Source organism: Gorilla gorilla, chromosome 6 (assembly GCF_029281585.2).
Source record: "Gorilla gorilla gorilla isolate KB3781 chromosome 6, NHGRI_mGorGor1-v2.1_pri, whole genome shotgun sequence".
Lineage (NCBI taxonomy): Eukaryota > Metazoa > Chordata > Mammalia > Primates > Hominidae > Gorilla > Gorilla gorilla.
This window is the reverse complement of record NC_073230.2, coordinates 86,198,453-86,225,811: the sequence shown is the minus strand read 5'-3', so window position 1 is coordinate 86,225,811 and position 27,359 is coordinate 86,198,453. Positions and strand designations below refer to the sequence as shown.

General features: G+C 40.5%; 3 protein-coding genes and 1 non-coding gene across 11 annotated transcripts in view; 3 read left to right on the top strand and 1 right to left on the bottom strand.

Annotated features, from left to right (window-relative positions):
• The window catches only part of LOC101130894 (DNA-directed RNA polymerase II subunit RPB11-b2-like), a 48,459-nt gene extending 22,026 nt beyond the window's left edge, over positions 1-26,433 (top strand). The window contains exon 5 of one of the 2 annotated variants that reach the window (XM_063708218.1): positions 24,556-26,433. The gene's annotated coding sequence lies outside the window, so the exon portion shown is untranslated. Of the gene's footprint in view, positions 1-8,918; positions 9,058-24,555 lie in introns of those variants that run through there. The other variant, XM_063708214.1, reaches the window with a different exon arrangement.
• Positions 5,773-27,359, top strand: part of LOC129534750 (uroplakin-3b-like protein 1) — a 128,674-nt gene continuing 107,087 nt past the window's right edge. Inside the window, exons 1-5 of the mRNA XM_055392925.2 lie at positions 5,773-5,908; positions 6,784-7,089; positions 8,919-9,080; positions 9,284-9,494; positions 10,458-10,534. Of these exons, the coding sequence (XP_055248900.2) occupies positions 6,978-7,089; positions 8,919-9,080; positions 9,284-9,494; positions 10,458-10,534 (562 nt within the window). The 5' untranslated portion in view covers positions 5,773-5,908; positions 6,784-6,977. The remainder of the gene's footprint in view (positions 5,909-6,783; positions 7,090-8,918; positions 9,081-9,283; positions 9,495-10,457; positions 10,535-27,359) is intronic.
• LOC115932796 (drebrin-like protein) overlaps positions 17,164-27,359 on the bottom strand; it is a 26,844-nt gene continuing 16,648 nt past the window's right edge. For 3 of the 7 annotated variants that reach the window (XR_010134485.1, XM_055392932.2, XM_055392935.2), the window contains 2 exons: positions 26,738-26,760; positions 20,579-24,188 (listed from right to left, as the gene is read on the bottom strand). Coding sequence is in view for 6 of the 7 variants with exons in the window: in XM_055392932.2 (XP_055248907.1) it covers positions 26,741-26,760 (20 nt within the window). In the remaining variant the exon portion in view is untranslated. Of the gene's footprint in view, positions 18,050-20,578; positions 24,189-26,737; positions 26,761-27,359 lie in introns of those variants that run through there. The other 4 variants (XM_055392930.2, XM_055392931.1, XM_055392933.2 and 1 more) reach the window with 2 other exon arrangements.
• LOC115932798 (small Cajal body-specific RNA 2) lies at positions 22,241-22,653 on the top strand. Its single transcript, XR_004068947.1, has one exon.

Sequence of the window (27,359 nt, the reverse complement as noted above, 5' to 3'; positions counted from 1 at the left end):
AACGAGTGTCACCTGGGGCTACTTGGCCAGACACAGAGAGCAAGGAGACATCCCTGTTATCTGTCAAAAATAATTGTTGGGGCTGAGCACAGTGGCTCATGCCTGTAATCTCAGCACTTTGGGAGGTCGGGGCAGGAGGACTTGAGGCCTAGAGTTTGAGACCAGCCTGAGCAACATAGCGAGTACCCCATCTCCAGAAAAAATTTAAAAATTGGCTGGGCGCAGTGGCTCATGCCTGTAATCCCAGCACTTTGGGAGGCCGAGGGGGATGGATCATTTGAGGTCAGGAGTTTGAGACCAGCCTGGCCAACATGGTGAAACCCCATCTCTACTAAAAATACAAAAATTAGCCGGGCATGGTGGTGGGCACCTGTAATCCTAGCTACTTGGGAGGCTGAGGCAGGAGAATCGCTTGAACCCAGGAGGCGGAGGTTGTAGTGAGCTAGGATCATGCCATTGTACTCCAGCCTGGACAGCAAAGCTAGACTCCATCTCAAAAAAAAAAAAGAAAAAGTAAAAAATTTAAAAATTAGATGGGCATGGTGACATGTGCCTGTAATCCCAGGTACTAAGGAAGCTGAGGTAGGAGGATGACTTGAGCCTGGGAGTTCGAGGCTGCAGTGAGTGCTGATTGCACCACTGCACTCCAGCCTGAGTGACACAGCAAGACCCTGCTTCAAAAAAAAAAAAAAAAAAAAATTACTGGACACAATTATTGTGCCAGACCCCTAGGTTAACAGTGAGGATTCAGTGGGAGAACTAAACAGATAAACAGATCCAGTCCCCGCCCTCAGAGAGTTACAGTTTAATGGGAAAAAGAGACATTCACCAAAGAAGGACACAGTCCACTAGTGAGTTACACTCAAGAGGGATCATTTACAGAACAAAGCAGATTATAAAAATACAGCGATTGGCTGGGCGCAGTGGCTCACGCCTGTAATCCCAGCACTTTGGGAGGCAGAGGCGGGCGGATGACTTGAGGTCAGGAGTTCTCAACCAGCCTGGCCAAAATGGTGAAACCCCATCTCTACTAAAAACACAAAAATTAGCCAGGCGTGGTGGTGGGCACCTGTAATCCTAGCTAGTTGGGAGGCTGAGGCAGGAGAATGAATCACTTGAACCCAGGAGGTGGAGGTTGCAGTGAGCTGAGACCGCACCATTGCACTCTAGCCTGGGCAACAAGAGCAAAACTCCGTCTCAAAATAAATACATGCATACATACATGCATACATAAATACAGGGATTAAAATAGTCTAGTACTGACACCTGAACAGACAGATTGATCCGAGAAATGAAACAGAAATTCCAGAAGTTGACCTGAATACACACACACACACACACACACACACACAAACACACATACACACACACAGAGAGGAAGGCGTGAAAGACTCCATGACCCTCAAGGTATAAGATGCATTTTTTTTTTTTTTTTTTTTGAGACAGGGTCTCACTCTGTCACCCGGACTGGATGCAGTGGTGCACTATCCCAGCTCAGCTCTACCCTCCATCCCCCCAACCACCCTGAGCTCAAGCAATTCTCATGCCTCAACCCTCAGCCTCATGAGTAACTGGGACTACAGGCGTGCACCACCATGCGCAGCTAATTTTTTGTATTTTTAGTAGAGATGGGTCTAACCATATTGCCCAGGCTGGTCTCGAACTCCTGAGCTCAAGCGATCCTCTTGCTTCAGCCTCCCAAAGTGCTGGGATTACAGCTGTGAGCCACCGCACCCGGCCGCATTCTTCTAAATCACAGTACATCTCGTTCCCAGTGCCCAGGCTCTCAGGGCAGAGGGTCCAGTGTGATCACTTTGCATGGCCTCTCTCCCCTCCTGAGCTTGTGCCAGGGCCCCAGGGCTGACCTGGAGAAGGAAAATGGCAGAGGGTGAAGATGGGGTGTCTGGTTTGGGGACCATCCTGGCCCCCCTTGTCACTGTTGGCATCTCTTCTGCACAGTGGCATTGCTGGGAGGTGCTTACTGTGCCTATTCAAGGGGCTGGCAGCCGCAGCCTCACTGCAGATCAGGGACTTGGCTTCCCGATTGACCACAGGTCCAAGAACCTGCAGGGTCCAGCCTCCCCCCCATCCCCAGTCTTCCCCACCCTGGCCCAGCCCTCCAGGTGCAGAAACATGCAGGCCCCTCTCCAGGACTGTGGGAGGAGCGTGTCCCTTAGACTGGCCTGTGTCCTGGCTCCTCTTACCACCTCTTCCAGAGGTTGTCACCTGCAGCTGCCCCAGGATAAAGGCAAGGCCAGAGAGGACTCCTGAACTCCTGTGTGCCTGGGGTGGCAGGGGCAAACATAGCCAACTGGTGGCCTGAGCGGGGCCATGGTGAGGACACCCTTGGTGGCTTGTCCCACATCAAGCTGGGAGGTGACACTGAGGATGCATTAGTCTGCAGCGTATGATAAAAATGGCATTTCAGGCGTGGTGGCTCATGCCTGTCACCCCAGCACCTTGGGAGGCCGAGGTGGGCAGATCATATGAGGTCAGGACTTTGAGACCAGCCTGGCCAACATGGTGAAAACTCATCTCTACTAAAAAAACAAAAATTATGTGGGTTGGTGGTGTGCGCCTGTAATCCCAGCTACTTGGGAGGCTGAGGCAGGAGAATCACTTGAACCTGGGAGGCGGAGGCTGCAACGAGCCGAAATTGCACCACTGCACTCCAGCCTGACTCCGTCACAAAAAAAAAAAAAAAAAAAAAGGCATTTCAGTTCAAATAGGGAAAGGACACATCTTTCTTTCTTTCTTTCTTTTTCTTTCTTTCTTTCTTTCTTTCTTTTTCTTTCCTCCCTTCCTTCCTTCCTTCCTTCCTTTCTCTCTCTCTCTCTCTTTTTGAGATGGAGTTTCACTCTCGCTGCCCAGGCTGGAGTACAATGGCGCGATCTCGGCTTATTATTATTCTCCATGTTGGTCAGGCTGGTCTTGAACTCCCAACCTCAGGTGATCCGCCTGCGTTGGCCTCCCAAAGTGCTGGTGTGAGCCACTGCACCCGGCTTAGGATGCATTTTTCAATATTTTAGTGTTTGAATAATGGGCTAACTTGAAAAAAATATAATTTGAATCACACATCACACCAAAAATAAATTCTAGGTGGATTTTAACACTTTCAAAAATTATTATTATTATTAGTTTAGAGACAGGGTCTCACTCCGTCGCCCAGGCTGGAGTGCAGTGGTATGATCATGGTTCACTGCAACCTTAAACTCCTGGCCTCATATGATCCTCCGGCCTCAGCCTCTCAAAGGACTGGAACTACAAACATGCACCACCACGCCCAGCCTAGGTGGGTTTTTAAAATCCATTCAAGGGCGGGTGCAGTGGCTCACACCTGTAATCCCAGCATTTTGGGAAGCCAAGGTGGGAGGATCACTTGAGCCCAGGAGTTCGAGACCAGCCTGGGCAACATAGTGAGACCACATCTCTACAAAAAATTTAAAAATGAGCCAGGCATGGTGGTGCACACCTGTAGTCTCTGCTATTCAGGAGGCTGAGGCGGGATCATTGTTTGAGCCCAGGAGACAGATTGCAGTGAGCTATGATGGCACCACTGCATGGCAGCCTGGGTGACAAAGGGAGACTCAGTCTCAAAAAAAAAAAAAAAAGGTGACAGGCTGGGTGCAGTGGCTCACACCTGTAATCCCAGCACTTTGGGAGGCCGAGGCAGGTGGATCATCTGAAGTCAGGAGTTTGAGACCTGCCTGGCCGACATGGTGAAACCCTGTCTCTACTAAAAATACAAAAGTTGGCCAGGCGTGATGGCGTGTGCCCGTAATCTCAGCTACCTGGGAGGTTGAGACAGGAGAATCACTGGAACCCCAGAGGCGGAAGCTGCAGTGAGCCGAGATTGTGCCACTGCACTCCAGCCTGGGTGACAGACCGAGACTCCATCTCAAATTAATTAATTAAATTTAAAAAAAAAAGGCAAAGAGGGAGTCCTGCCTGGGTACAGGAGACCTGGGGTTGGGTCCCAGCCCTGCCGCTGACCTGCCCTGGGACTGCAGGAAGTTTCTTTCCCTGCCGGGCCCCAGGTTTCTTCTCATCCGTATAATGAGATTAGTCATAATACCTGCCCTGCCCATCTCTGGGGACCCAAGGAGAGGATGAGTCGATGAGCACAAATGTGTTTTCAAAAAGGGGAAACAAGCTCTTCCCACATTCTGATGTCTGCTTTCAACTGCCTTTTGAAAGGGAGTGAGAGAGGGAAAAATTGTATTATACAGGCCGGACATGGTGGCTCACACCTGGAATCCCAGAACTTCAGGAGGCTGAGGTGGGAGGATCACTTGAGCCCAGGAATTTGAGACCAGCCTGGGCAACACAGTAAGACTCTCTTTCTACAAACAGTTAAAAAATTAGCTGGGCAGCCGGACACAGTGGCTCACGCCTGTAATTTCAGCACTTTGGGAGGCCGAGGCAGGCAGATCACATGAGGTCAGGGGTTCAAGACCAGCCTGGCCAACATGGCGAACCCCGTCTCTACCAAAAATACAAAAATTAACCGGGAGTGGTTGTGCACGCCAGTAATCCCAGCTACGCAGCAGGCTGAGGCAGGAGAATCACTTGAACCCAGGAGGTGGAGGTTGCAGTGAGCCGAGATCGTGCCATTGCACTCCAGCCTGAACGACAGAGTGAGACTCTGTCTCAAAACAAACAAACAAACAAACAAACAAAAAATTAGCTGGGCATGGTGCCTTATACCTGCAGTCTCAGCTACTAGGGAGGCTGAAGTGGGAGGATCACTTGACCCTGGGAGGTCAAGGCTGCAGTGAGCTATGATCACACCACTGCACTCCAGCCTGGGCAACAGAGTGAGATCTATCTCAAAAAATAATAATAATATAATAAATAAAAGAGACCCCAGAGAGCTTCCTTGACCCTTCCACCATATGAGGACACAGCTAGAAGGCACTCTACCAACCAAAAACAGACACCAACTCTTCCTAGGTTTTGTTTTTGTTCTTTTTTTTTTAAGATGGAGTCTCACTTTGTCACCCAGGCTGGAGTGCAGTGGTGTCATCTCGGCTCACTACGGCCTCTCCATCCTGGGTCCAAGCGATTCTTGTGCCTCAACCTCCCGAGTAGCTGGAATTACAGGCGCGTGCCACCACGACTGGCTAATTTTGTATCTTTAGTAGAGACGGGGTTTTTCCACATTGGTCAGGCTGGTCTCAAACTTCTGACCTCAGATGATCCACCCGCCTTGGCCACCCAAAGTGCTGGGATTACAGGTGTGAACCACTGCGCCCGGCCAGAAGTTTTTCTTGTGAGTTGAGGTGAACATCTGAATCCCCTCGGGGAACTGAGGTATGTCCCCTTCAGGGAATGGCCCCTCTTCATCCAAAAATGGGGCCCACAGGTGATAATCTGTTGGGTTTCCCGGAATGAAGACATCTGGCATAATTAGAGCGTGAAGGTCAGGCTGACGGGGGCTAGTACCCCGATCCAGGGGAGAGGTGGTCACAGGTCTCGCTCCACCTGCCCTGAGCCCCATCTCATCTTTTTTTTTTTTTTTTTTTTTTGAGGGGGAGTTTCACTCTTGTTGCCCAGGCTGGAATGCAGTGGTGCGATCTCGGCTCATTGCAACGTCTGCCTCCTGGGTTCAAGTGGTTCTCCTGCCTCAGCCTCCTGCGTAGCTGGAGTTACAAGAACAAGCCACCACGTCCAGCTAATTTTGTATTTTTAGTAGAGATGGGGTTTCGCCGTGTTGGCCAGGCTGGTCTCGAACTCCTGACCTCAGGTGATCCACCCACCTCGGCCTCTCAAAATGCTGGGATTACAGGCGTGAGCCACCATGCCTGGACTTCCATCTGGTAATTTTCTGTCTCGAGGAGGAACTACCCTGCCCTGGCAGAGGCTGGGGATGAAGGAGGAAGAGAGAGCCAGTCCCCTGGATAAAGAGGTGAGGGGGTGTGAAGTCTGGGAGCCCCCCTCCCAGGGCCAGGCTACAGGCGGACAGCAGGGCTATACCAGGAGTGCCACAGAGCTTGCATTTGGGTGTGATCCAATCCCCAGTCCTGCCCTGACCTCCTGGGTGCTCTTAGCCAAGCCCTCTTCCCTGTGTGTGCTAGAAAGTGAGGGTCACTCCCTTCCACACAAGGGAGTGAATTGAGGGTGGGGATCTGAGCTCTCTGAGCAGCAAAGCTGGACACAGGCCAAATTGCCAATCCTGAGTCCCTCTGTCATGTGGACCTGGGAAGCTTGTCTTCATCCTCCATCCTTCCCCAGGGTGGGGCCTGAGAATCTGAGAACCTTGAGCCTGGGAGGTCAAGGCCGCAGTGAGCTATGATCGCACCACTGCACTCCAGCCTGGGCGACAGAGTGAGACCCTGCCTCAAAAAAAAAAAATAAATAATAATAATAATAATAATAATAATAAATAAAAGAGACTCCAGGGAGTTTGCTTGACCGGCACTCCCTACGAACCAAAAACAGACACCAACTCCTCCTAGGTTGGTTTTTTTTTTTTTTTTTTGAGGCAGGGTCCCACTCTGTCATCCAGGCTGGAGTGCAGTGGTGCCATCTTGGCTCACTGCAGCCTCAACCTCCCAGGCTCGAGTGATCCTCCCGAACCTCAGGTCCTAAAGGAAGAGTCGCTACATTGGGGACTGTTTGGACAAGGAGATCCACGGGGTAGACTTGGTGGGATTGTCCCTGGGGCAGCCTGGATCCTGAGGCTGCCCCGCCTCCTTCCTCAGCCCCTCCCTGGTCAGGCGCTCCTGGTGGGCGGAGGGGGGGGTAGTACAGGCTTGTCTTGCAACTGTATGTTCTTTTCAGACCCCTCCCTGGCGATGCCAGATTCACTGGGCTGGCAGATTCTGCCCCCAAACCTGCCCAACCAGTTGTTTGAGAGGAGAGGGTACTTGGGAGGGGCAGCAGGAGATGCCAGGAACAGCTTCCCCTAGCCGAGCACAGACTACAGACGGGGGAGCCTCTGGGGCTGCAGACACTGCAGACGGACGGACAGACAGATGGACAACAGCTGGAGGCTTGGCCCGGCCATAGGGCTCTCTGCGGGACAGTCCCAGCTGCTAGTGTCGCTGTTGCTGCTACTGACCTGTGTCCAGCCTGGGACAGACGTGGGTGAGTAAGGGTGGGGATTGGCAGAGGGGTACCCGCTGCATCTCAGGCTGCAGGACAGACCCAAGACCTCACTTTGTTTCCAAATTCTCACACATGGCTCCTGCCTCCTTCCTTTCCCTGAGGAGAGGTTTCCAGATGTCCAGGACAATGCATGTCCCCAGGAAGCTCTGGCAAGCCCAGCCTGGGCAACATAACAAGACCCCTTTTTTTAAAAAGTTTTTTTTTTTAAGATTTTTGTTTTTAATTAGCTGGGTGTGGTGGAGTGCACCTGTAATCCCAGCTACTTGGGAGACTGAGGCGGGAGGATGGCTTGAGCCCATGCAGTGAACTATGAATGTGCCACTGCACTCCAGCCTGGGCCAAACAGCAAGACCCTGTCTCAAAAAAGAAAAGAAAAGAAAAGAAAAACTGGACAGGCTGAGAGATACAGTCCTACAATCTCTGCCCCCAACCCCAATCTCTGACTGCTCTGCTTCTCTTTCTTTTTCTTTTTTTTCTTTCTTTCTTTTTTTTTTTTCGAGACAGAGTCTCCCACTGTCGCCCAGGCTGGAGTACAGTGGCGCGATCTCGGCTCACCACAACCTCCGCCTCTCGGGTTCAAGCAATTCTCCTGCCTCAGCCTCCTGAGTAGCTGAGATTACAGCCGTGCGCCACTATGTCTGGCTAATTTTTGTATTTTTAGTAGAAACAGGGTTTCACCATATTGGCCAGTCTGGTCTCGAACTCCTGACCTCGTGATATGCCCGCCTTAGTCTCCCAAAGTGCTGGGATTACAGACGTGAGCCACCGCGCCCGGCCTCCACTTCTCTTTCTAAACATTAAGTGCCTCCTGCACGCAGAGTGCCCTGGGCTTCAGAGATAGGACTGAGAGCTCCAAGAAAGGAATCGTGACAATCCTTCCCCAAGGAAGACTCTAGCCTGAACCTTTGGAGTTGAGTTGAATTCAGCGTAAATGAATCAAGTTGAACTGAACTGAACTGAACAGGGGCAGCTGCTGGAGACTCGCATAGAAACCCACTCCATCGTTCTGCTTCTCCTGGACCAGTATTTGGGGTTGGGGAGGTCTGAGCTCTCCAACCAGCAAGGCTGGACACAGGCCAAGTTGCCAATCCTGAGTCCCCTTTGGGGTACAGACCTGGGAAGCTTGTCCTCGTCCCCCACCCTTCCCCAGAGAGATGAGGTGGGAGTCTGAGAGGGGGACCTGGTCCTGAAGGTGAAGATGCCTTGGGGCCATGTTGGGAGGCGGCAGAGAACCAGGCAGGTTGAAGAGGACGTCCTAGACTCACTCGGAACCAAGCTCTGGCTTCAGAGCCCCCGGACCCTCTGGGCAGTCTGTGTCCCAGCCTGGGGTCTCAGCCAAGGGGACCTTCCTGTGTCATCCCCCCCAACCCCTGCCAAGCCATGCATCCTCTCATCAAGCAAAACAACATAGACCATGTGGGTGGAGCTGGAGGGACTTAAGTTGGAGGTCACTGGGCATGTCAGGAGCAGAGTTCAGCCTAGGGTCAGGCTGCTCCCAAATTCCAGTTCCATCCCAACATGGCCCGGCCCGGGAGAACTGTGCCTACCGCCAGGGTGGGACCTCCCACAGTGCCCACCCCCAGTAGGCTCCTAAGAGAGGGGCCAGGGGCTGGACTCAGGCCTCCCACCCATGCCCATGGGGCATAGAGTTGCCGGGAAAGCTTCCTGGTTCATACCGGACCTGACCTCCCAGGAAGTGCCCGTAACTTGGGGCTCCCATGTTAAGTCTGGATCTGGGCGGGGGGAGACCAGAGCTGTTGGGGCTTGGTTGCCCCATTTGGCCTCTCCTCTCTGCCCTCCCCTTCCAGCTGCCCCAGAGCACATCAGCTACGTGCCCCAGCTCTCAAACGACACCCTGGCGGGGAGGCTCACCCTGTCCACCTTCACGCTGGAGCAGCCTCTAGGCCAGTTCAGCAGCCACAACATCTCTGACTTGGATACCATCTGGCTGGTGGTGGCCCTCAGCAACGGTGGGTGCTGCTGGGGCCAGGCCTCGGTTCTCCCTATGTGAAATGGGCCTGCGGGCCTAAGGGCAGTAGCGGGTGTGTTGCAGGGAGATGCAGGGAGCAGGTGCTGCAGGGGATGGGGCCGGGGAGGGCTGTCAGGCTTGGTAAGGTGAGGGTGGGATCCTGCTGTGTGACCTGTCTGATTCTGACCATGGTGACACCCTTAGCCACCCAGAGCTTCACGGCCCCACGGACAAACCAGGACATCCCTGCTCCTGCCAACTTCTCCCAGAGGGGCTACTATCTCACACTGAGGGCCAACCGGGCGCTGTACCAGGCCAGAGGCCAGCTCCATGTCCTCCGCGTCGGCAATGATACCCACTGCCAACCAACAAAAATTGGCTGCAACCATCCCCTACCAGGACCCGGCCCCTACAGGTGAGCGGCTCTGCCAGGCCCTGGCTCCTGTCCGCATGCACCCAAGCCGGAGCCTGGGGCAGCTCCTACGAGGCTCACCAGGGCCCCAGCAGGATGCCTGGGTCCCCTGCTCCTGCTTGGCCAAAGGGAAGAGGAAGCAGCAGGCAGGGGCTGGGGAGGCCTTCATGAATTACATGAATTATCCTTCTTTTCTTCTTTTTTTTTTTTTTTTTTTTTGAGATGGAGTCTTGCTCTGTGACCCAGGCTGGAGTACAGTGGTGTGATCTCGGCTCACTGCAACCTGTGCCTCCCGGGTTCAAGCGATTCTCCAGCCTCAGCCTAACGAGTAGTTGGAATTACAGGCATCTGACACCACACCCGACTAATTTTTGTATTTTTAGTAGAGACAGGGTTTCGCCATGTTGGCCAGGTACCTGCCACCATGCCTGGCTAATTTTTGTAATTTTAGTAGAGATGAGGTTTCACCATGTTGGCCAGGCAGGTCTCAACTCCTGGCTTCAAGTGATCTGCCCACCTTGGCCTCCCAAAGTGCTGGGATTACAGACGTGAGCCACCATGCCTGGCCTATCCTGCTTTTCTTGAGCAGAAGGTTCCCCTCCTCAAGCCCCAGTCCCCACAGGCCGTGTGGACCACTCAGGTGGCGTCTCTCCATCCAGACAGGGTCTCCCCTCACTAAATGCTTGATTCACGCATGTTCAGTTCTGAGAGATCTAATACTCACCCCCTACCTTTCCCAGATGAGGACACAGAAGCCCAGAGAGGGGGAGGGACGTCACACCACTGGAAATGTCACACCTAGATTTGAACCCATTCTGTTGGGCTCTTTCGCCCCAGCCTCCAGCCCCCTCCCCGGGCTGCTCTCGCCAGGGCCTGGGACTCCAGGGGACAGACTTGCAGGCACCAAGTCTGATGGTTTCAGGACTCCGGGGGACCCCCATGGCCAATGCTGGGTCTCCCATTCAGGGTGAAGTTCCTGGTGATGAATGATGAAGGACCTGTGGCTGAAACAAAGTGGTCCAGCGACACTCGCCTGCAGCAAGGTAGGGGCCAGAGGCTCCGGTCAAACAGTAGGGGCAGGGGGCTGGGGCCTGGGGGTCCTGAGGACTGAGGATGGGCTGGGGGAACAGGTCAGCTCACCACTCAGTCAGAGGCAGCCAACCATCTTGCAATCTGCAGGCGCCCCTCCCCCAGCCACCCCCTTCCCCCAGGCCTGGGTGGTGGTAGGGGAGGCAGGGCGGTGATTGGTCTGGATTCTGCCCAAGGGCCCCTTCCGGTCAGATAAAATTTCTTTTCCTGCCCTTTTCAAATATGCAAGTCAATAGATGTGCTACACAACATAAACAGAATTAAAAACAAAAATCACATCATCATCCCAAGAGATGCAGAAAAAGCATTTAACAAAATCCAACATCCCTTTATGATTAAAACCCTCAGCAAAACTGGCTTAGAGGGGACATACTTTAAGATAATTAAAGCCATCTATGACAGACCCACAGTCAACATTATACTGGATGAGGAAAAGTTGAAAGCATTCTCCCTGAGAAGTGGAACAAGGCAAGGATGCCCATTTTTACCACTTCGATTCAACATAATACTGGACATCCTAGCCAGAACAGTCAGACAAAAGAAAGAAATAAAGGGCACCAAAATTGGTAAAAAGGAAGTCAAACTGTCGCTGTTCACTGATGATATGATTGTATACCTAGAATACTCTATAAACTCATGCAAAAAGCTCCTAGATCTGATAAAAGAATTCAGTAAAGTTTCAGGATACAAAATCAGTGTACACAAATCAGTAGCACCATTATACACCAACAGCGACCAAGCTGAGAATTAAATCAAGAAATCAACTCTTTTTAAAATAGCTGCCAAAAAATAATATAATATATTCAGGAATATACCTAAGCAAGGAGGTGAAAGACTCTGCATGGAAAACTACAAAACACTGCTGAAAGAAATCATTGATGACAGAAACAAATGGAAACACATCCCATGTTCATGGATGGGTAGAATCATTGGGAAAATAATCATACTGCCAAAAGCAATCTAAAAATTCAATGCAATTCCCATCAAAATATTTTCATTCTTCATAGAACTTAAAAAAAATTCTAAACCTCACGTGGAATCAAAAAAGAGCCTGACTAGCCAAAGCAAGACTAAACAACAACAACAACAAGTCTAAAGGCATCACGTCACCCAACTTCAAACTGTACAATAAGACTATAGCCACCAAAACAGCGTGGTACTGGTATAAAAATAGGCACACAGACAAATAGAACAGAATAGAAAACCCAGCAAGAAAGCCAAATAGTTACAGCCAACTGATCTTTGACAAAGGAAACAAAAACATAGAGTGGGGAAAGGACACCCTATTCAACAAATTTTTTTGGGCTAATTGGCAAGCCACATGGCAAAAAACTGGATCCTCATCTCTCACTTTATACAAAAATCAACTCAATATGAATCAAAGACTTAAATCTAAGATGTAAAGTCACTAAAAATGTAGAAGATAGCCTCAGAAAAATTATTCTAAACATTGTCTTAGGCAAAGCCTTTATGACTAAGAGCTCCAAAGCAAATGCAACAACAACAAAAAAGATAAATAGGCCTTAATTAAACTCAGTAAGTTTCTGCACACCAAAGGAAATAATCAGCAGAATAAACAGACAACCCACAGAGTGGGAGAAAATCTTCACAAACTATGCATCTGATAAAGGACAAATGTCCAGAATCTACAAAGAACTCAAACATATCAGCAAGAAACAATAAATAATCCCATCAAAAAGTGGGCTAAGGACATGAATGGACAATTCTCAAAAGAACATAAATAAATAGCCAACAAACATATGAAAAAATGCTCAACATCACTAATGATCAGGGAAATGCAAATCAAAACAACAATGAATACCAGTTTACTCCTCCAAGAATGGCTATTGTCAAAAAATTAAAAATAGACGTTGACAAGGATGTGGTGAAAAAGGGAACACTTTTACACTGCTGGTGGGAATGTAAACTAGTAAGACCGCTATATAAAAAACAGTATGGAGATTCCTTAAAAAATAAAACTAGATCCACCATTGTATCCAGCAATCTCAATACTGGATATCTACCTAGATGCAAAGAAGTCATTATATGAAAAAGACATTTGCACATATGTGTGTTTATAGCAACACAATTTGCAATTGCAAAAACATGGAACCAGCCCAAATGCCCATCAATCAATGAGTGGATAAAGAAATAATGGTGTATATATATATATATATACTTGTTGTTTTCGATATATATATATACACACACACATATGTATACATATATATATATATACACATATATATATACACACACACACACACATGCCATGGAATACTACTCAACCACAAAAAGGAACTAAATAATGGCATTTGCAGCAACCTGGATGGAGTTAAAGACCGTTACTCCCAGTGAAGTAACCCAGCAATGGAAAACCTAAAATCGTATGTTCTCATTTATAAGTGTGAGCTAAGCTATGAGGACACAAAGTCAGAAGAACAATACAATGGACTTTGGGGACTTGAGGGGAGGGATGAAAGGGTGGGGGTTGAGGGACAAAAGACTACACATTGGGTACGGTGTACGCTGCTCAGGTGATGGGTGCACCAAAATCTCAGAAATCACCACTAAAGAACTTACCTATGTAAACCAAACACACCTGTTTCCCACAACCTATTGAAATTAAATAAATAAGTACATAAATTGGGGGGAGAAAAAATGAAATTACAATTAGTTAAATATATATATGTATTTATTTATGTCATTGATGTATTATCTATTACTTAAAAATAATCAGTTACTGAGGAAAAGTATCCTAGATCCATAAAATTGTTTTCTGCTTGAAGGGTCGTATGGGAAGAGTTGTGTCGGTAACAGCAGTCTTCTAATTACATTTGGCTTTTCACATCTTCAGAATATTACAAAGGCGAATTTCATATTCGCACAAAGTTTACATTGATAAATAGCATATTATACTTCAAAGTGAATTTATAATTCATAAACATGTGAGACTTGTCCATTTTGGATATCCATTTAGATCAGTTAAATTACTTGCAATTTAAATTTAGTAGATGTTTACTGAAATTCTACAATTGATAACAAATGTTATCACAATTAATAGTAAGTGTTTCTAAAGTTAGAAAGTTTCTGTTGCCAAGTTGTCTATCATTTGGAGAATGTATAACAGAAGAACAAATGAGTATTCAGTAATTCATACTTGTAGTTTTGAATATTTGCTAATAATCCCTCAGTTCTAAGGCATGTATCAATTCCTGTTTAGGTCCAGATTTTGAATTACACTCACTATTAGAAGTGTGGGATTTGGTCAAATTGTTAATGAATGGTTATTTACATTGTAATTAGAGATGTTCTAATTTAATACATGATATTTAAAATTTAAGGTGGGATTATTTGCATTTTAGAGATGTAGAAGTTATAACTGAAATAGTATATTAAATTTCTGAATACTCCAAAATTAATTAACTATGAAAATGTCAATGAGTCTACCTTACAAATATCCAAAATGTTTGAAAAATTTCAGAGTTGTAATGGTTTAGTTATAGACAAAATACCTACGTTTCAAAAATTATAGGACATAAATCAAGTGAAATTATGGAGAAAACTGTAGAATAAAAGAGAAAAAGGATGCTTCTGAATGTTGGAGAATAGAAGACTCAGGCTGAAATGCCCTCTAATTCTAATACCAGCCCACCTGGGCAAATTACAAAAAAAATTATTTGCATTGCTCATCTTACATGAAAATAAGAGAAATTTTCAAGGGCATAGTCAAATAGCCGAAGGAACAGTGAGGTGAAACCAGAGAGAGAGCTAAAGGAATACAAAAGCCAGCATCTCTTGTGGACAGAGGTTTCCAACAATAAGATCTGGAGCATCTGCCTTGGGCCAAACACAAGGTGGGAGAACAAGGAACCAGAGATGCTGCATTAAGCCTGAATGGTTAAAGGGGGCTGACATGGCTCTAAGTTAGTGAGGCCTTTGGTTCTGGGTTGAAGCACATTCAGGCTCATTAGAGGAAGGCGTTTGCAAAATTTAGGCCCCTAAGAAGTCCCTGAGAGTAAAGAAAATTAATTATGACTTTAAAATAATATTACCTGACACAGAAGGAATCAAACTTCTGTTGTCAGAAACAACAAACAACAGATTTAGAACCCAACCTTTTAGATGTTGAAATTATTAGCCCCAGGATATAAAATAAAATGTGTAATTGTTAAGAAATAATGGACAGAATGAAAAAAATAAGTGAAGAACATTAAAATTCATAAATAAATATATAAATCTGAAAAAATTCAAGAAGTTTCAGAAATAGACAACCTCAAAATTACAAATACACAGGGGCTTCTTTTAAACATGAGGGATTAGTTTGTATCAGACAAACTGTTCCCACATGAGTAACTATAAAGCTTCAGTTCATAGTACAAAATTTAGCTGTTTTAAGACATTAGAGACTAAAAAATACAGCTAACGCTTAAAAGCCTGAAGTCCCAGAAAGAGGGGACGTGAATGGAAATGAGCCTGACATTCTTTGCCATTTTTGCCTTTAGAAATGATTGATTCATAAGCAGCTCTAGGCTTAGAGACCTTGCAATGCATGTGGGCTGAGGCCTCTGGGCAGTCTGATGGGGCTGAAAAGACACAAATTGCAGCTCAGGGCAATCAAGGCAGTCAGGACCTTAGACTCCTGTCCCTCAGAAAAGAGAATGGCAGGGCAACACTGCTTGTCTTCTCTGGGCGTTTGCTGATTTCGAAGATGTACACAGCAAGAGGCAGAAATCAGGCAGAAAATGGAAGCTAAGATGCTAAACTTAGCTTATAAATAGTTGTAAGGCATAGATTTATCTCAGAACTAGGCAAAGCTAGTTCTGAGTTAAAAAATGAAACAGCATTCAGGGCTCACCAAGAATGAGTGGCCCTGGTATAAATATTGAAAGCCAAAGAAGAGTAAGGTAGTCCTCACAAACGCTAACTCTTTGTCTCAAATCATCCAATTCTTGTTTGGAAGAAGGCAATTTTCTCTTACTCTAAGTGTCTGCCTAAAATAAAGTAAATTATGTCTTACAAAACTTAACGTTATCTGGAGCATCTATGTATTTTCTTATGCAATATCCATCATTCCTTCAAACATTGCCAGGTGTGTTATGCTACCTACTAGATATTTACAGCAGACTTCTGAAGTATTAACATAATTTCATTTAAAGTAAAGAAAATGACAGGATTGTACCATAGGCTGTTACTACTGACCAAACAATGCTCAAGAAACTGCAAAAAAATGCAATAATTAGAAGAGAGGTATTAATATATCAGTATTCATTATTATATATGTGATTAAATACATAAAAAATTAAAATACAAAAATTTCAATTTCACTACTAAGAAGGGAAATATAAATGTAATGATGAACACTTGGGGATTGACTATACGACTCTTTATATTTTGTTATGTTAAAACTTACTCATATAAAAAGGTTTTTTAAGACAAAATTTTTTTGACAAGACAGTAAGACTGGCATTCTGTATAACTTGGTAATATTATAAATTCTTATATATTTTCGAAAAAGAAATTAGCTTATACCTCACAACGGCTTTTCTTTCCCACCCACTAATTTTTCATCTAGGTGTATATTTAAGGAAATACTCAGAGATTAGGATAAACTTTTATGTATGTGGGTGCTAATGGTGGCATTATTTATAAAAAAAATTATTGAATCCCAGCAAAGTGTTTAATAATAGGGTTAAGCTCAAGTAAACTGTGACATTTCTGTGTGAATAATAATTAGTAAGCAATTTGAAATGTCTTTCAAAAATTTAATAACATAATTTCACACACACAATGTAAGTAATGACTACAAGCAACAAAAGTAACAACTTCAAGAATGTTAGTAAATCAAAATATACCTATACTTAGGTACCTAGCTATATAATGTCCGAGAGAGGAAATTGAATACAATCATAAATAGGTATATTTGTATCTAAATAATATGTATAGATATATAGTTATACTATATATATACACATACATCTCTCTCTCTATATATATATATATACATATATATATATAGATCTCATATTTTTTGAAGTAAACATCAAAATCACCATCCAGATTCTGTCTTTTGGGAAAGAGACTACCCCAGATGGAAGACATTTCATTGTGTTTTAAAGAAGTTTCTAAGGCTTTCCTACTTCAATAATAGTGTATTCTAAGCTTTAGTACCTTCTCCCAGGACCAATATTGTCTTTTATGAGTGCCTATATTCATCCATGTGATGACAAACATTTTGCCCTTTTATTCTCTTGATTTGCTATGTACTTATAAAATAAATCTTATTTCTTTAGGCTTCTGCATTTTCATATTTACAGGAGTTGCTCTTTTCCAAAAATAAACTATGAAAACCATGTAACAGCCATAGGATATCCTTTTGACAGACAACAAATGAGAATGTGTCATTCTCTATTGATTACATCAGTTTTTTCCCTTCGGCTACAATTTTGAAATCTCAGTTCACAGTGATTGAAATAAGTTTTTTTTTGTTCTGATTTATCTTAACAATTTTTAAAAAGATGTTGGATATTTGGTCATATTCTATTGTTGCCAATTCCAGCTTTTAAAATAAATACTTGAAATATTTTATGGTTAATTATATCATTTATTAGAAACAAACATGAAAATTACACTTTTTGCATATTATTTTTCTTGTGTACTTATTCATGAAAATTAAGACAGACATAAGAAAATCTGAAGAGGACAAAGTTTTGGAGATTTTTCCAATAACTCTAAAAACGTAAGAATAAAATCTTCAAATGCATATGTTTAGTTTTTAAACAAATGATTCATTTTCTTTTGAAGGACTAAATTAGTAAACACAAACTTATAAATTATAACTTTCACCATTCTTATACTTCTTTATAATTGTCTATTTATTTATCTGGCTTCTACACGATATTCTCAACTTCTCAAAGACAGAGATTCTTTTCATAATTGAGATCCCAGCAAGAATTTGCTTTGCATTTCACATTTCTTGGCATTGAAATAGCATTCTCAATATATCCAACAAATTGTTTGGCTTGTGTTAAGTGATTCAAATCTCTTTTTTATTTTATATGAACTCTTGTACATAAGCATAAGAAATGAATAAGGAACTTAAAGATGAAGAAGAAGCAGAAAGCAGCTACAATTAAAGAGATATTTAATTTCTCCCTTAATTTTAAATTACAATAATTAAAGCTGAGTTTATGTCATTTTTTGTAGTATCACCATTACAATATAAAAGCTGCATCATGGTATAACACAGGATGTATAGTTATATAAATCCAGAATTAAATATCTTTGTTGTTATCCATTCCTCCTACAGCATACAAAGTTCCGACTGTAGATTTTCTGGGTTTAGTTCTCGGACTCTGCATTAAAGTTCTTCTTTCTGGCAATAGATGGTATTTCATTGCTTCTAGAATCAGCTTTTGACATTCCAGATCATTCTTAAATAATGCATGATTTTCTAGGTCAGCCAGTATCTGTGAATAATACACAATAGCTGTTAATAATGTTTTCAAAGAGATGAACATTATGTCATTCCTTAAAATTGGAAGTTTAATGTCTGTGATATTATCCTTATATTGAGCAGGATGCAGGGTGTAGTAAGAATTCATTACAGTAACAAATAAAAATGTGTAAAATGAATGGCTTTCAACAGAGACAGAATGGATATTATTTTTGATTCAATATTATTTATCATTTTACCACACAGAGTAAAAAAAACACTTATAGTGATCAGCTTTCCTATTCATTTTCTTTTTATGAAAGCTGTCTGAAAATCAAGTATAGTTACTTGTGTTGGCCATAAACACGTCAGGTGAAAGACATTTAATTTATTGAAAATAGACTTCAACAAATTAAGCCATTACAAGCTTACCGTAAGAGTTCATATATTTAATTTAAAATGTTTCAAGTATAGTTTAAATCTCTTTTAAATTCAAAATAACTCAATAAAGATGACAAAAATTTCTTCATAACATCTCTTTAATTATATAAGGAATTTAAAAGTTGTGTATTAGGCAAAGTAATAGTTTCCAATAGTGAAAATTTTATACCAAAATTCAGCACCCAATAGACCAATAGAGTGAGACCACTAGTTTTAAAGTATATTGTGTCTGTTTTTTGCTATAATAGGTTATTGTCTCTGCAAATTATTTTGTGTACATTTATTTGCACACATCCGAAGTATCTTTTATTTTCCTCTCTCTTTCACTCTTTAGATTATTTTTCTCCTTGATTCTTTTAGTGTCTTCTTTTTTAATGGATCCTGTTTCACTTTGAGTGACAATAAAATGTGTCCCATATATTTAGAAAATAAATAAGTAGAAAATTTAGCATTTACTCACTGAACTTTTCTTGTACATTGATAAAAAAATTGTACCACATCTGTACACAAATGTTCATTGAATGAATAAAAATGACAGCATGTGACTAATTAAATTTAACACTATAATTATGACTTTAATTAAAATGTGTAAGCCTACCTAATATATAAAACTATAAGAGGTGCCATAAAGAGTATAGAAACACGTAAGATACACAGTGTAATTTTTTTTTGAGACAGAGTCTCACTCTGTCACCCAGGCTGGAGTGCAGTGGTGTGATCTCGGCTCACTGCAACCTCTGCTTCCCAGGTTCAAGCAATTCTCCTGCCTCAGTCTCCTGAGTAGCTGGGATTACAGATGTGCACCACCATGCCCAACTTATTTTTGTATTTTTAGTAGAGACAGAGTTTCACCATGTTGGCCAGGCTAGTCTCGAACTCCTGACCTCAGGTGATCCACCCATCTCTGTCTCCCAGATTGCTGGGATTACAGGTGTGAGCCACTGTGCCTGGCCCAGAACAGTTTTAATCTGAATAAGAAGCATAATATTAGTTACTAGATGCTTTGGAATTACATAAGTGAAGATGATTAATTACATTCTTGGCTCAGTTTCCTTTTGTTGTACACTAATACCTTAGCTGCCTTTCTACGCACTTTTATTTTTAACATTAACTTTATATATATGTATGTATGTATGTATGTATGTATGTATGTATGTATGTATGTATAGAAGATCTCCAATGGAACGTTTTGAAAGGACTACTATTTTTAGTAAAATTTTTTGTTTTTATTCACCAAAGGGACTATTTCTAACAAGGGCCCAGTGGCGTTCATAAACTTTATAATTATGTTTCTATCTATCTACAATGACTCTTGATCATCTGCGTGTCAAATATATAGTTTCTTGTATCTGAGTCTTTTCATTGCCACAGAAGGAAAATAGTTAACCTCTACAGTACTAAATTTATGTATATGTAAAGCTGGCTCTCATGAATTCTCATTTTTCTTCTCTCCTTTTCACTTCTTTTGGGAAAATTTGGGATCGGTTGATCATAAAGATACTATTCTTTCATTTGGAACACATGTTAGGAATAGCTTAACTAGATAAATAGTTAAAACATTACAAATAAAAAATAAAAATCTTTAAACTTTTCCCCTTCAATATCACATCTCATATTCAACATAGTATTGGAAGTCTTGGTCAGAACAATCAGGAAAGAGAAAGAAATAAAAGGCATCCAAATTGGTAAAGAAGAAGTCAAGTTTCTCCTGTTTACTGATTATATAGTCTTATATCTAGAAAAACCAAAAGACTCAACAAAAAGACCAGTAGGTTTGATAAATAAAGTTGCAGGACATGAAATCAATATACAAAAGTCAGCAGTGTTTCTTGTTTCTATATGCCAATAACAATCTAGTTGAGAAAAAAAACCAAGTAGTCCATTTTATTTACAGTGACTAAAAAGAAAACTAGGAATAAATGTAACTAAGGAAGTGAAATATCTCTACAGGGAAAATTACAAAACACTAATGAAAGAAATTGAAGATAACACAAACAAATAAAAAAAATCCCATGCTCACAGATCAGAAGAATTAATATCATTAAAATGACCGCATTGCTCAAATCATTCTATAGGCTAAACACAATCTCTTTCAAATTACCAAAGTTATTTTTTCACAGAATTGGATAAACAATTATAAAATATATATAAAATATCAAACCAAAAAAGAGCCCAAATGTCAAAGCAATCCTGATCAAAAAGAACAAAACTGGAGGTATCACATTACCTGACTTAACCCAAGCAGCACGGTATTTCTCTAAAGATAGATATATAGGCCAATGGAACAGAATAGAGAGGCCAGAAATAAAGCCACATATTTACTGCTAACTGATCTTTAAGAAAGTCAACAAGAACTTACACTTGGGAAAGGACACCCTCTTCAATAAATGGTGCTGGGAAAATTGGATAGCCACATGCAGAAGAATGAAACTAGACTCCTATCTGTCACCATATACAAAAATCAACTCAAAATGAATTAAATACACAAATGTAAGTTGCAAAGCTATTAATATAAAAACACTAGAAGAAAACCTAGAGAAAGTTCTCATAAAGAGTGGTCTAAGCAAAGGATTTATGACTAAGACATCAAAAGCACAGGCAGCAACAATAAAAAAGACAAATGGGACTAGATCAAATTAAAAAGCTTCTGCACAACAAAGGAAAACAATCAAAGTGAAAGGAAAATCTGCTTAATGGGAGAAATATTAGCAAATTATTTATCCAACAGAGGACAAATACGCAGAATGTACAGGAAACAAAAAACAACAAGAAAAAACTAATCCCATTAAAAAGTGGGCGAAGGACATGACTAGATATTTCTCAAAAGAAAACATACAAATGGCCCAACAGGTATATGCTAAAATGCTCAACATCATTAATCATCAGAGAAATATAAATCAAAACTATAATGAAATACTATCTTATCCCAGTCAGAATGACTATTTAAAAAGACAAAAAATAACATGATGGTGTGAATGAGGAGAAAACGGAACTTACATGGTGTTTGTTGGAAGGTAAACTAGTAAAGCCACTATGGAAAACAATGTGGAGATTTCTCAAAAAACTAAAAGTAGAATTACCATTTGATCCAGCAATTCTACTACTGGATATCTACCCAAAGGAAAAGAAATCAGTATATCAAAGGATACTTGCATTCACATGTTTATTGCAGCACTGTTTATAATAGCAAAGATATGGAATCAACCTACGTGTCCATCAATGGGTTAATGAATAAAGAAAATGTGGTATATATACACAATAGAATGCTACTTGGCCATAAGAAAGAATAAAATCATGCCATTTATAGCAACATGTATGGAACTGGAGGTCATTATCTTAAGTGAAATAAGCCAGGCACTAAAAGACAAATATCACATGTTCTCACTTTTATGTGGGAGTTAAGAAAATTCATTATATGGAGGTAGAGAGTTGAAGGACAGATAACAGAGACTGTAAAGGGTGAGTGGGAGATATGGAGAACAAGGAAGCAAACTGAGTTAAAGGGTAAAACTCTCAGTAAGATAGAAGGATTAAATTCAATGTATGATAGCAGAGTAGGGTGACTATACCTAACAAAAATGTATTGTTCTCAGGTGACAGACACGCCAAATACCCTGCCTTGATCACAACACACTATATGCACGTAACAAAATTTCTCATGTACTTCATAAATTTGTACAAATAAGCAAAAGACAAAAAAATAGAAAAAAAATTAGAAATGTACTCCTTTTTCATGTTTCTTCTTGCAAAATTGTAACAGAATGAAAAAGTGAATCCCTCCGCTGTTTTAGGGAGGGAGAGCGGCCTGGGTCCTGGGTGTTGTGTGCGGAGCTGTGGTGTCGCGTGTGAGGCGCGTGCGGGGTGAGTGTGAGTGGACGCGTGAGTGTGTGAGTGTGCGCGCTTGGAGCGTGTTAGGCGAGTGCGTGCGCCCACCCCTACGCCCCTCCTCCCGCTTACACTTTGATCTTATTTGATCGGATCGTGACCCCAGCCCCGCCGGGCGGACCCGAAATGAAAAGCTCTCCTCCTGCGAAGCCCCCTCGGGGCGCTATGCAGCGAGGCCCCTTAGGCGGCGGCAACGCTGTGGTCCCCGAGGTCCCGGAGCTGGCCCTGCGGGGCCCGGCGCTCAGAAGTGATGAATTGATTTAAAAAAAAAAAAAAAGTGAATCCAAAAGTTTGGAAACAGCTTAGGTTTTAGAAAAGTAGACTCATGACATAGATTCAAATATCTTTAAATTTTGGCATATGAATGCAGTGAATAATTTATATTAAAACGAGTTTCTATGCTATCCCTAGTATTTTGATGGCTCTTTTAACTAGGGTGGACTAATTTTAGCTTACAAGTAACCCTATGCCTTCTTGACTTCAGTACCATGTAAAAATAATTTTAGCATAGTATTTTTACATAAATAGGACGGGTTTAATTTCTCATATTTTACACTTAAAAATTATATGTTAGTGGTACAGTAAGTTATAAGTAATTTTAAAAATGATTTAGGATGGCCAAAGTACAAGATTGATTAAATGAAATTTCAGTAAGTGTTATCTTCTACTGAGGTTTAATCTTGTGAATTCTTGTACAGCTACAAAGCAAAAAAGGCTTCCTGTGTTAGCTTAGACTTTTTTTTTATACTTTAAGTTCTGGGGTACATGTGCACAATGTGGAGGTTTGTTACGTATGTACACATGTGCCATGTTGGTGTGCTGCACCCATTAACTCGTCATTTACATTTACTTGGACAACTTTAAGGCAATAGACTAATGTTATTGATTAATTAATGATAATTTGTGAATAACTTCAATTTCTAAGAAAATGTTACAAATACATGCAAAGATAGATAAGGATTATATCAAATTTTATAAATAATGGATAATTATAAAAGAAAAAATAAATTCTATAAAAATAAAGTATTGAAAGATCATCAACTCTATGTGCCTAGGTTTATAATATTTTAAAGTAATAAATTTAAAAAAATACAATGTTCAATGTCCATAGATGTACACATAAAAATATATTATGAATTATTTATTTCAATATATGACATGGCAAATAAAAATAAGAATAAAATAAAATGAAAATAAAATGTGTCTTGTATTTAATAAAATGACCAAGGTATTCTGTATTCAAATACTATTTTCCTTTTTATGAATAAAATATTGTGTAAAATGTAACTTTGGCCTACTCCTACTCATTTTGACAAACTAAATTATTTATAACCACTGTAACCTATTGTTGTATATTTTTAAATTATTACTTGTAACAGTTTCTTGCTTATAAACACCATAGCCTGTGTTTGCATTTCATCTCTGACAACCCTAATGACTTCATCTAAACCTAATTATCTTTAAAGGCCCTACCTCCTAATAGCATTACTGTGGGGGTTAGGCCAACCACCTGTGAGTTTGGGTAGGACAGAAATATCAGCCCATAACAGATCCTACTAGGTACAATTTGATCATAATTTTATTATGAGTACTACCCAGCTTCCTATTGCCAGTTTGTTATAAAATGTTCATTTTCTGAGTAATTTGATTCAAGCAATAAGGTTTTTCTTCTGGGTTTTTTATTTATTTATTTATTTTTTAAGACAACAAACATCACGGTATATAAGAACCAGAAATCTAAATCCCTTCACTTCATATGTACAAAAGCAATTTCTGTTTTCTTAGCACACATCTTGGAACTGGTACAGGACATGCTTCTTTGTTCCTATGTCAATTTATGGTGAAAACTAAAAAAAAAAAAGTATTTGATCCAGGAAATATTTGCTCCCGCAGGATGAGACATCTGTGAACCCACAAAAATAGCTAGCAAGACTAGAACTTGCCCTTCAACACTTGCTTCAAGAGCCTAACCTTGCTGTGCACACTAATCCTAAGCTATTATGATATAAACTGTACATAAGCCCCACCATTTTACCACAGTGCAAAGGCTGCTTTAAAATAACCCAGGCCAAGCCCTGGAATCATAAATATCTTCTTGTGACTTTTTTCTATAGAGGATACACCAAGGCTTTGTATAGGTAGTGTTCTTTCATAGTGGAATAGGTATAATAAAGTCTGCTTGCTTATTACAAAACATATTTTGTTGTCTTATAGGAATTCAACACTGAACACATTTCACCAACAATAGTTACAAATAAATTGCAAATTCAATGAATGTACTTCTCACAGAAGAAAATCAAATAGAATGAAAACTTACCCACTTTGTCATTCTGCTGTACATTTTAGTGTTACAAAAATATGTTTCAACTATTTATATTATGCAAAAAATTTAGCAGAAATAAAAGTTAGCTAGTTTTTGGTATTGTTTACTCTGTGAGCAATTTCAACTTAAATATGAAACCATATTATATAGTTGAAATTGCAAGTATCTATTATTTTATTTCATGTATATTGTTTCTATATACCTGACAAAATTTCAAGTACATTTTATAAACACACAAAAAATGAGATACTGTATTTCTCTAACTTATACTAGCACTTGCTCTTTGGAAAATGATGATAAAATTTAATACTAACATGAATATTTCTACGAAGGTAATGAACAAAATATCTTGAAATCATGTGGAGCATCAAGGTAAAACATAATTAAGTGGAGTTACAATGGAATACTCTGTTTCTGTTTTAAATTCTCATTTCTAATATTACTGCTTCAAGATCCTATGGGCTCAGAGATGTAGATTTTTGAAAAAAAATAGATCTTAAAAAGTCAATATTTGAGGTTTGCCTTGTTAAATGTAGTAAACTATAATATAATAGTTTACTATAATACATACAGGAAAATGTCTCTTTGCAAGAAAAATAAAATCATTAATAAGTTGCTTTATAACCTAATTAGATAACCTGGAGATAATAATATACTTCTATCATACAAGACAACAAACTAAATAACAAGTTTTTAAAATCCTGTTCTATGCTACCCAAATGAATTAAACATTTCCAGTGTTCTGGTTTATGTATATACAAATTTTAGGATAAAAGGTACAGAGCGTAAGACTTTTCTACAGGCAATATGTTCTTTCGTTAACAACTCTGTCAGCTAGGTGGTCACTTTGCAGATATGCCCTAACTCCTTATGACCTTGTCAGTTTTCTTCGTGATTAAATAATAACTGATGTGTTATAGGGTAACCCAGTAGCTTCAGAATCAAACATGACCAGGAAATATATAGGATAACCTCACACAATTTTCAGAATTTACCAATATGAAAAATCGGAATAATTTAGCCATTTATAGCTAGAACTTTTGACAATGAATTTGTTAGGGCATTCCAGCTGCCAGAAATGTCATGTACTTTTAATTAGAATAAGTGTTTTCCCTTCAGTTACCTGTTTGAAAGCATTATTTTCTTTTCACATACTCTTCTAAAGTTCTATTGGCTTTATTAACAAGTTCATTTTGGTTAGAAAAAATATATATATATGAATAAATACATTTGTTAAAATATTATTCATTGTAAATAACCATTAAATTTGTTACTATAATACACCATAATTTACTTGTTGATGGTTTCATACATTGAACCACATGATCAAAATAGTCATATGTTTAGCAACATTAAAGCATTGCTGAGTGTTTTAATCCTGTGTGCACACTCTTCAAGTTGCAGCTTTCCAAGAGTATTATATGATTGTATTTGAAATGTTTGTAATAATACATAAATTATGATGCTAAATGTATTTCAAATAATCTTCTGAAAGTATTGCTTCATAAAAATAGGATGCATCACTCAAGTATCTAGATTTTGCAGTGTTTTTGCAATCTCTCAAACAAAAAATAGAATCAATTTTCATGTCTTTTTAAAAAATTGTCTTCTTTCTGTAAAAATTATCTAATGTGTCAAGAAAAATACCCTCTTGTCTAGAATCCTTGTCATGATTCTCTGCACTATATTGCCTGTATAGATGCTGCTTGACATTGTAAATAGCTTTTACAATACTATCATAAGTAAACAAAACAAGATACATGAATTTATTCTTGCTGGATGACCTACTTTTATTACATAAATGACATACACTCTAATTTTATAGTAAAAGTCAGAAAACATTTACATTATAAAAACTTGCATTACAGACAACCTTCTAAAATATCATTTAAGAAATATAAATTATAGCAACACCCTACTATACAGTTCATGTCCAGAAATAAGAAAAGACCTACATCATAAGCTATTCCTTAAGTTAGAGTAATACTGCATTAGCAAAAAAAAAAAAAAAAAAAACATAATTTAAAGGCAGGAAAATAGGAGGTGTACCAAGCACAGCAATCACATCTATACCTTTCATCTGGTCATGGAGTCCCCTGCAAAATGGAAGGCAATATTGAATAAATACTTAAAGAAAAATAAGTTTAAACATATTATAGACCAAAGAAAAAGTACTAACTCTTCTAAAACTATATCCTTGGGCTATATTATGAAAACATATATAGTTATGAAAACATTCTCACATTCATGATAAAGTGACAAAATTTCATGTACTTCATCTTATTTCATAATATCTCAAAATTTTGTTTTCCTACCGGATCTTGTGCTAAAAAATAAACTCAGAATTTGAATCTATAAAACAAAATTGATTCCTATTAGAAGTGACAGTTCTTAGAGAATAAATGACAGCTTCATATCTTGCCTTTCAAGTTTTGTGCATGACAAAATGAAAGCCATGAATAATAAAATATTATCTCATAAGCTGCAGAAAAATTTTTATTTCAATGTCTTATAAATATATCTAATACAAATAAAATAATTTCAGGTATTTGCATTAAAGCAGTCTAAGACATTCCACAGGGAAACAATGATCATATTCAGTGCTAAATGAACCCTGAGCCTATTTAAGGTGCTGGTGAAAGGAAAGAGTTCAGTCATCACAGAACTTTCCAGGAACACAATAAATAGTGAGCCG